Source organism: Electrona antarctica (assembly GCF_951216825.1).
Source record: "Electrona antarctica genome assembly, chromosome: 15".
NCBI lineage: Eukaryota > Metazoa > Chordata > Actinopteri > Myctophiformes > Myctophidae > Electrona > Electrona antarctica.
Window position 1 is genome coordinate 36,739,366 of NC_136796.1, and position 10,962 is coordinate 36,750,327.

Below are 10,962 nucleotides of genomic sequence, written 5' to 3' on the forward strand. Positions count from 1 at the left end.
TTATATGTAGGCCTATGCTGCTGTAAGGGGGAAAAGTTAGTTTTAATATTTTGTATACAGCTTCCTTCGCGCACGCGCGTGCGTGTGTGCACAGTGCACACTGCAGGACTATGTAAAAGTGACATAATTGACCAGCAAAATAGTCTCGCGTGGCCAGACTGTTGCCCACTTGCCTCTCGCAATTTTCAAATGCTTCTATATAGCATTCGGAGATTGTGGAATTAAATAGTTGCAAATGGCTGTAGGAACTAGGAAGGTGGTGGGATATGCATATGTAACCATAGCAACGCTGACGCTGGTGCAGCTGAGCAACAAACAAGAGCTTATGTTTCTGTTGTAAAAACTGGAATATTTGGGCGACTTTGCAAGTAACCTGTACCTTGACCTTGTGATAAATGGAAAGACTGTGTCTTGATGAGACTGCCAAACAGGCTGTTGATGACTATTTGGAGTATAGAAGGTTTGTGTTGTTTAATTGTTGGACGTGTTTATACTATAGGCCATAGGCCTACAACAGCTCTCTAATTTTGGAATTTGATTGGTCCTTGATGTAATGCTTACAATAAGAGGCATGGGGAATCTTAATTTCTTTAACTGTATTATGATGATTCCCTTTTTATTTCATAGAAGTCTATATTTGTACATCTCTAAATGTTTCTGATGAATTGAAAATGGAAGACCCTGATATCTTAACTTTTAGTTAAGATCAGTTGGTCAGTGGTAATTTCGGTTAGAAAACAGCCATGAAGGTATCTAAGCTTCTCACCCAAATAAAGCTTTACAAAAGCTATAGGCTTTGTGTTTTATAGGGGATTCACACTGAGAGGGACTGAATCCGTTTCATTGGAACCGTTTCCGAATACGGTTGCCTCACTTGCCTGTTCCCCGATGGCCATGATTCACATTGCCCAAGATTCAACAGCGCACCCGGGTACACTTGCATAACACACTTTAATCCTCCAGGTGGCAGTGTGCTTGATGGCTGGCGCGCACGGACACTGACCATCAACTCTGCGACATGTCTCCAATAAATCCAGACAAACTGCATTGCATTGCCTCTTTGCCGTTACTTCACTGTCAGCCTGCCTGCTATTCACTGTGTTAGTTAGTTATGTGCTCCAGTGTCGTGTTTGATATTAGTTTGCTATGGATTCTACTTTAGCATTATTATTATTTTGTTTTACTTTGGAAACTATGCCAAGCAAAGCCCAAGAGCCACGTGTAGTCCGCAGAATAAGATCAGCGCGTACTGCGGTGCTGCGCATATATGCAGATTCAACAGGAGACGTTGAGAAATGCGCTGGTGTTGCGCGTCGTGCAGCGTCTGTGTGGTTTTTTTTTGTTGAAGCTTGGCTCGTCGACTAGAGATTGTCACGTTCTAAAAACAGTCCACTTCCTTCTTTAGGTACGCATGCATTCACATTGGAACGATCCGTATACACTTCAACTGTCTAGAGACCCGCCCCCCATGCGGTCCCGGGGACGGTTGGGCGATCCGCTCCCGGGAACAGTACGCATCATTCACACTACCACAAGTGGTCCCGAGTGCGCACCCGGGACCATAGTGTGAATCGCCCCTTAGCCAACTGTCAAAAAGTCAGTCTGACCTGTTTTCTTATAGTCCAATGACCTGTTGTTTTTTCCCTATCTGACCTGTTTCTCTGGTTCTTTCTTTCTATCTCTGTTCTTCTTCCCTTTCCTGAAAACTGGAAATGATGAGAGCTTGTACGAAAAATAGTTTCACCCACTTATCTTTATATACACCTGTAAACCTGATGAGTCATGGCAATTCAGTTTAACTTGTCTATCTTAACGGATCCTAGATTGCAGCGACTTAACTTGCCACCTGTCACGGTGTCACCACGTTATCACCTTATCAAATATCACCTCACCTCATGTCACCTCACGTCGCCTCCAGTGTTGATTTCGTCGACTAATACTATGATGAAACATTTTCATCGACTACCTTTTTTCACTGACAAAAACTAAATGGAAACTAAATGAAAACTCAGCTCTGACGACTAAAACTAAAAACTGACCATTTATAAGTAATACAAAATACATTTTAGTCCACTAAATCAACTGTAGATTTAGTCGACTAAAATCCTTTGGTATTCAGTCGACTAAAACTAGACTAACACTAAAACATTCCAGGTGACTAAAATGTGACCAACACTAAATGAAAACTATATTCAAAAGACAATGACTAAAACTTGAATCTAAATTTCCTGTCAAAATATGCCTCACCTCACCTCACCTCACCTCACCTCACCTCACCTCACATCACCTCACCTCACCTAACCTCACCTCACCTCTTCATGGCTGCGTTTAATTTTTCATAGGATTGTGGGTGACGACGATGGTGGCAAACTGTTCACTCCAGAGCAATATGAGAAGTACAAGCAGGAGGTAGTACCTCAGAGAACGACGAACCGGTTGTATGTGAGCTACGGAGTGCCGGGAGGAATCGACTGTAAACTTCCTGGTCCCGAGACCCAGTGCTTCTGCACACACCGGTATAAAACACACAGACTACACCTGTGACCAGTGTTGATTGTGGCAGCACATTTTGATTTGAGTTTAGTCATAGTCTTTTGAATAAAATAAGGCTTTCGCCTTTATTTTATATATCTTTTTGATGGAGGGACAGACAGTAGGCTGACAGGAAATGGGGAGAGAGATGGTGGGAAGACATTCAGTAAAGGCCGTCGGGATCGGGAGTCAAACGTGCGGCACACTGCCATACTGGATTACCACACATTTTAGTCATCTGAAATGCTTTAGTGGTTAGTCTAGTTTTAGTCATGCGATTTTATTAGTTGACTAAATCTACACAGTTTTGCTGGCCTTGATGCCGTCGTAATGGCTGATTTTATGCTTGCTGAAAATGGCCGATCTACAAGCTCACAACGCGTCTCAGCGTGACAACATAGTGGACAACATAGGCCTATAGTGAACTGATGTGGTGAATCTCCAGAATACGTGCACATGCAGTACATGCACAAATCCATTTCCACAACAATCACATCCTTTCTGTCTATAACCCTTACTAGTCCGGCAGCCAGGGTTATGGAGTGGGACATTTGGTATATAGTATTTTTTATTGGCCTAAACTATTGTCTATATACATACATTCATGAATCCACTTGCTGACCTGCTGTCAGCGGTGAGCAATTTCTTTTATAGGGGTTTATATGTTAGTTTTGAACAAAAAACACTCCTTGGGCTAAAAACGACCATAGCCACTTGCCCAAAATGTGCTGACCTCATCACATTTGTGATTACGGCTATGGCCGTTTTTAGCCCAAGGAGTGTTTTTGTCACATGCTATATGTTGACATTGACATTTTTGCCTAGTTGTTAATTGTATGCTAGACCCCTATAAAAACATTGATCAATGCTGACAGCCGGTCAGCAAGTGGATTCATGAATATATACATATAGACAATATTTTTTAGGCCAATAAAAAATATATACCAACATTTTCACTTTAAACAAAAGAAGCCTGTTGACTGCCAGACTATACGGCTATTTGGTTACGTTATTATTTGGTGCAATCTCAGCGTTAAAACAATACTGGAGATGTTACCCCGTGTGCATATATCTAATCTATGTTTTATTTTAAAACCCATCTTCCAGATACAAGCAACACAAGACAGACTTTGAGGTGGTGCCGCCTGAGCGACCGCTGGCTCTGCCGTGCCGGGTCCCAGGCTGTCGCTGTCTGGCCTACGAGTACCTTCCCGTTGTCACCGGGTCGCAGCCTGTCCGCTGCAGGTGCAAACACACAGCTCAGGATCACAGCGAGACTGCAGGGCACACGTGCATGAAGTGTGAGTGTGGAATCAGTGTTGTTTTTGGCAGTAAAGTTTGATTTTAGTTTTAGTCATAGTGTTAGTCTAGTTTTAGTCGACTAAATATCATAAGATTTTAGTCGACTAAATCTACAGTTGATTTAGTCGACTAAAATGTATTTTGGCGGCCTTGACGCCGTTGTAATGGCTGATTTTACTAAATAGCCGATCTACAAGCTCACAATGCGTCGCAGCGTGACGTGTTGTGAGCTTGTAGATCTGTTATTTTCAGCATGCAACCAAGTGTAAAATGACTTATACTGGATCTCTTTTTAGTCTAGTTTTTATTTGTTGACAAAATTGTCAATATATTTAGTCTTAGTGTTAGTCTCCATAGCTTAGTTTTCATTTAGTTTCCATTTAGTTTTCGTCAGTGAAAAAGGGTAGTCGACAAACATTTTTCATCTTAGTTTTAGTCGACGAAATCAACACTGTGTGGAATCCCCCCATACTGTTTATGAAAGACTCCTGTAGTCAACGCTCTCTAATGCCCCTAAACGTTTAGGTGCATCCTACCGTGGCATTTATGGATTACCCACCCGCCAAACACAAAGGTGCATGTCTACATAAAATAAACTAAAACGTCAGATTTACAGTAATTGCCGGTGTGCCCACTCAGGTGTTACACAGATGAATTTCACACCCTTTAAGTATAGCTGTACATTCTCATCCCAACATGTACTTATAGTGATTATATCTTCTTATTTCTCAGGCTCTTCCTGCTCTGGGTTTCGGAGCCCATACACCTGTGGGTGCGGCCAGCCGAGCTCCAACCACCAGACACTGGTGAGAATGTCATGCACAGTACGAGTACGAGCTTGTAGGTCTGCTATTTCATTGAATATATATTCTTTCAGCGCGAACGTTTTTAACTCAAATATTTGCTTCTGGGGGGTTCCTGGAACAACATATTTTCAGATGGGGTCGGCGGCCAATTACATATAATTCTGGGGGTCCTTGACATGAAATAGTTTGAGAACCACTAATATAGAAACAACAACACAAGACATTTTGTAGAATTGTCCTCAGGTCTAAATGAGTTAACCAAACTATAATAGGAAGAAACCAAGAGCATCCTATTCTGTAATATGTCATATCCATGTCATAGATGAAAACTCAGCGGCAATAGCAGATCTACAAGCTCGGTATGCATCGCAAGTTTGTAGATGGGGTATTTTCTACGAAGACATAAGGTGTAGAGGGAAAAGAGGAGCGTGCCCGGCTAGGGTCTAAGTCCAAAAGATAGATTGTGATCTGCGACAGGCGTTAATTATCCCCCTTGAGTATAAGATGGACTACGATATTTCTAAAGGTACAATATAGTTTGTTATAGATGGCAATTGTAATGTATTACGAGTCCGACATATGAGGTCTATAGAGCGTCGCAGTCCCGCCTCCTACCCTGGACCAGGAAATGAAACCCAATGCATTTTTCCCATAGACATTTCTTAAAGTATTTATTTAAAGACGGTTACACCGCGGACAAAGCCAACTCGAGTCGTGACAACTCATGACAACACAAACAATATTTTGGACCAAACAAATAATTACAAAAGAAAAACAACAAAAAAGTGTTGTAACCTGCCGTTTTTTTCTTCTTTGTAATTATTTGTTTGGTCCAAAATATTGTTTGTGTTGTCATGAGTTGTCACGACTCGAGTTGGCTTTGTCCGCGGCGTAACCGTCTTTAAATAAATACTTTAAGAAATGTCTATGAGGAAAATGCATTGGGTTTCATTTCCTGGTCCAGGGTAGGAGGCGGGACTGCGACGCTCTATTAGCCAGGGATCCTTTAAAAAAATTAAAGAGAATGCCCATTGAATGTGAAGACAGACCTCTGTGGACAGATGTATATGGATGTGGTCCATATTCCTTCTCAAACACAAGTGGATCATGGAAAGACAGAGACTGCTCTGGAGACAGCTATACATATCTACTAATTCTATTTACCCCTCTATTTTTCATTCCAAGTGTGTTATATGCATCTTACCTGTATATGTAATGCCAGCGCTGCTATTCCAAACTATTTTCAGCAATGGGATACATTTTTCGGGGGGGTGGGTAGATCGGTAACAAGACAACTCACCCCTAAAGCCACTTTTGGTGAGTTGTCCAGACAACTCACCCCTAAACGTGAAGACATCTCACCCCTGCTTTTTTAGGGGTGAGATGTCTTCACTTTCCGGGGTGAGATGTCTTCACTTTTGGCCACTTTCGGGGTGAGATGTCTTCACGTTTAGGGGTGAGTTGTCAGGACAACTCACCGGGGTGAGATGTCTCGTATTCTTTGAGCTATACTTTACTGAATATTTCACAAGAATATAACACAAGAGTCAAATGTACGGTCAAATGTAATGTAGTTTATTTAAATATAGAAACATTGTAAACAAAGTTCAAACAGCAGTTTGTACAAAAAATATAAAAAAAAGGTAAACATCAAAAGTTTAGAAAAACATCAGTTTGTACAAAAAAATATAGAAAAAAGTTAAGTATAGAAAAAATGTAAACTAAAAAATATAGTAACAAGTTGTCATAAAAAATAAAAAAAAACATCAGTTTGCCAAGAAAGCGTACTGGTCGTTTCACTAGTCGTCGTGGCATCTTGACTGTACTGGCTGTACTGAATTTTAGGCCTCTGTTCCCTACCTTTTTAAAGGTAGGTTAAGCTCCACCCTTTTTTACCTCAACGACTGTCGTTCAGGTCATTTCATACTGTATGAGACAACGACCCCATTAGCCCTCTAATGTGACTCCAACCAACCAAACCTGTTTGATGGCCAGATGTGGGCCTATTTCGCACATGCTAATATGCCACCATCATCGTTGTTGGGGGGTGCTTCACCATGAATTCAAGGCTTGTGTGTGTGTGACTGAATATGTAGCCTTTGAGCTATACTTTACTGAATATTTCACAAGAATATAACAAGAGTTAAATGTACGGTCAAATGTAATGTAGTTTATTTAAATATAGAAACTACAGGCTACAGATGTAAATATATTTATGACACAGTAAAATGTTGAATTCGCCTTTAAGTATGTCACGGTCAAATGCATAATAAACCTTACAAATACAAACATTATTGTTTGTATGTAGGCTACCCAGTAGCCTACCCATATGATTAGATGAATGTGCAACTCACAGTCAAGCCCCTAGTCAGGGACCTCTATGGAACGATGATTGATATTGCTTGTAACTTTATAATTTTTATCAGACATAATAATGCTATATAGTTGTTTAAAAAGTGACATAGTACTGCTTTAACCCATTTAGACCTGACTTCGAAATAAAAAAAAGTCTTCTGAAAGAATATATTCAAAGATTTGTGCTGCATTTTCACGATTTTTTCAAAAATAGCATACCTACAAGCTCGTAGCGCGCCACTCGCTATGAGCTTGTAGATCTGCTATTTTTCAATAGCTTAAAGTATAACATAATGCTTAGTTAAAACACCAAAAGGGGTTCCCATCCAGAATGGGTTTAACTGTTACACCCCTCTAACAATGCTTCAAAAAATGTGTACAATCTATCAATTATGCAAGAATGTAAACATGAGATAGTCAGACTGCAGCACTGAAGCAAATTGATATAGCACAGAGGCCATTAAAACCCACTTCTGTCTCATTCTGTCTCCTAAAACTCAGACTTTCTGCAGCATCTAACTAAATAAAGCTGTCTTCTTCTCTGCTCTCAATGTCAGAATGACTTATAGAGTTACAATGTGTAACTTTGTGTATGTGGAAAAAAACCTCTCGATCACTCTCTACTTACTAGAACTATGCTTGTTATGGTTAGACCGAATAAATTGAGTTTGTTTAGCTATCCAGTGTGCAATCATTAATATATGTGTTCCTGTCGGGCGCCCGCTGGCCTAGCGGTCCAGGCGCATGCCACACATAATATGGCTCTGGCCTGACTGCGTGTCACGGGTTCGAGTCCCGTTCATGACGACCTTTGCTGCGTGTCTCTCCCCTTCTCTCTCTCTCCCTCTTTCCAGTCATGTTTAGCTTGGGAGGCAGGGTTGTTCCTGTCTACCTTCACTTGTATAAAAAGGCAAAAAGCCAAAAACAAATCTAATATATATATATATGTTCCTGTCTAGACTAGAGATACTTAGAAATAATTAACTCAGTATTTGGTATAGATCAAGCAATGCATCCACAATTCCACTATAGCACGCAGCCTATATGCCAAATGTTATACTGTGATATTATACAGTATTCAGCACATTATTTTAGGGCTATTTTGCAAAGACATTTATTTTACAATATGCAATCATTAGCGACATTGTCACTCGTGTGTGTGTGTGTGTGTGTGTGTGTGTGTGTGTGTGTGTGTGTGTGTGTGTGTGTGTGTGTGTGTGTGTGTGTGTGTGTGTGTGTGTGTGTGTGTGTGTGTGTGTGTGTGTGTGTGCAAACTTCTGAAGAAATGTGAACTGAACCCCTCTCAATTTGGTTACTCCAGAAGAGTCCAGATGGCTGTCACTTTTCTCACATGCTAATGTAACTAGCAATAGCAAGATCATTGTCCGAAAGTTCGCTTCGTTTGGCAGGTGTGAAGGCTCATTCGAATCCTAATGCGTGTCTAATGTGTCTGTCTGTCACTGTGTGGGGATCCGAGTGGAGACTTTCTTCATCTTGTTTAAATATAAATACTTCAAAATTAAAACACATGTTTAGCTCAGCATGATCTATAAACTGTATAGCTAACATGGAATATGCATAATAATTGTGATCGGATCATCAATGGGACTCTGGGAGTAGGCTATCTATTGTAAACTTCGGATCATTTTGCGCTCCCGTCTCCGCTGTGCCTCGTTCATGTGCCCAAAAAAAAGAACAGTGGCGCGCACACACACACACACACACACACACACACACACACACACACACACACACACACACACACACACACACACACACACACACACACACACACACACACACACACACACACACACACACACACACACACACACACACACACACACACACACACACACACACACACACACACACACACACACACACAGTAAGTCTCCGACGACACTGCATCCGTTACTCTCACTTTACGTGAAAAGTCTATTTTTTAACATCGGCTTCTGAACACATTGATAAAATTCCCTGCTACGTTTCCTTGCTTTCCCTGACACAGCCAGTGTGAAGGCAAACCGCATCAAATTAAATATGCAAGAATCCAAATTCTCCGCCCATACGCATTTGAGTCTACAGAAGTATTAGGTGAGAATGTGACCTAATTAGCAACTTTGTACAGCCGTCTGGTGGCAGTGTCTACTCCTTACAACTTGTTTCACCGGATTTTACTGTTAAATAAATAAATAATTAGCCGTGACTGCGCACGTCTGTAGGAACCGATAGTTAGATCCGAAATTGAATTATGCCTACTGTAATGGGTGCCACGGAAAGTACAGACAACTCACCCCGCAATGTCAGAAAGTGAAGACATCTCACCCCGGAAAGTAAAGACATCTCACCGGGGTGAGATGTCTTCACTTTCCGGGGTGAGATGTCTTCACTTTCCGGGGTGAGCTGACCGGACATCTCACCCCGGACATCTCACCCCGACATGTCAAAAAGTGAAGACAACTCACCGGGGTGAGATGTCTCGTATTCGGTAGATCTCGTTGAGCTGGTCATTTTGAACGTAGCGCTCAAGTCAAAAAGTGTGGGCACTGGGCACCCCTGGTCTAAGTGGTTAAAGAAAGAAATACTGTAAATATCAAGCTGCTTAAAGGAAAACCATGAGACATAGATAAAGAAATTAATGATTGTGGTTCCCAAAGTGGGGTCCAGGGACCTTCAAGGTTCCTTGAGTGGGTTCCAAATGGACCCTTACAGGACTGTAACTCTGAGAGAGTGTAGAAATGGATCCAAATGGAACCATGGTGGTTCCATTTATACACTCTCGGAGTAATGGGGGGTCCTTGAAATTAAAACGTTAAATAAATTACAAAATCAATGAGCCACTTAAAAATGGGCCGTAAATTATTTCCCTCTATTCAACCTGTAGGTTGAGACGAGACAAGAACGGGGCATGCGAGGTAGACCGGTGGGTGGAGATGTTCCGTACATGGCCATGGGCGGGCTCACTGGCTTCAGCTCCCTGGCAGATGGCTACCTCAGACTAGACCACAGCGGAGCAGGTATGGGCTTCAGCTCCATGGCAGATGGCTACCTCAGACTAGACCACAGCGGAGCAGGTATGGGCTTCAGCTCCATGGCAGATGGCTACCTCAGTGGTGATTGATGGTCGTGATTGATGGTCGAGCAAAGCTGCGTTTTACCTTAATTTGGGTCTGAAAGAAACATGCATAATCACACTCCAGAAAAAGCAACAATTAACAGTCCCCACACTAGAGCTTCCACAGCAATTGCTCTTCATCTTTAAAAAGAAAAAATATATAATATACATACTCTATATTCTGTACAAATATCTACATTAGATCCAAAACATTGGTATCAACATAACAATGGTACGGTTGGTACCGTTATCGTAGCTTACTACAGCTGCACCGGCTGACAAAATGATGCTTGTTTATCAGCCTCGGGATGTTGTTGTTGTCGCCGTGTCAGTCAGTCACTGTGGGTCGATGCGGTGGCTTGTTTACTGTCTGCATTCACTGATCATCTACACGTACAGAGCTTTTACACAGCAGAATGTAGATACATAGAGGACTTCTGTACTTACGCATCGAGACGGGAAGCAAAAGTCGGCTCGGCTGCAATAATTCTTTGAGCGTGCGACGAAAGGAGCGTGACTGTCAACTGTTTCCTGAATCCTGACCTGAACTGTACGTCCGCCCGGCGTCATTGGAAGGGCATTGTGGGAAACGTAGTCCAGGTGGTTTCCAAAAACATCAGGACTCAGTCAGGAGTAAAAAATAAGAAAGAAACAAAAAGTGAATCAGTGACGGACTACATTAGTTGTTTATATGTAGGCCTATGCTGCTGTAAGGGGGAAAAGTTAGTTTTAATATTTTGTATACAGCTTCCTTCGCGCACGCGCGTGCGTGTGTGCACAGTGCACACTGCAGGACTATGTAAAAGTGACATAATTGACCAGCAAAATAGTCTCGCGTGGCCAGACTGT

At 41.8% G+C, this 10,962-nt stretch overlaps 1 protein-coding gene across 1 annotated transcript; it reads left to right on the forward strand.

Annotated features, from left to right (window-relative positions):
- Positions 1–395: 395 nt before the first annotated feature.
- On the forward strand, positions 396–10,119 carry LOC306938076 (protein FAM221A-like; the record flags this gene model as incomplete). The annotated part of the gene is made up of 5 exons (XM_079522091.1): positions 396–460; positions 2,343–2,516; positions 3,640–3,833; positions 4,567–4,640; positions 9,883–10,119. 5 exons carry the CDS (start codon positions 396–398, stop codon positions 10,117–10,119), a joined length of 744 nt encoding a protein of 247 aa, XP_079378217.1.
- Positions 10,120–10,962: the final 843 nt, after the last annotated feature.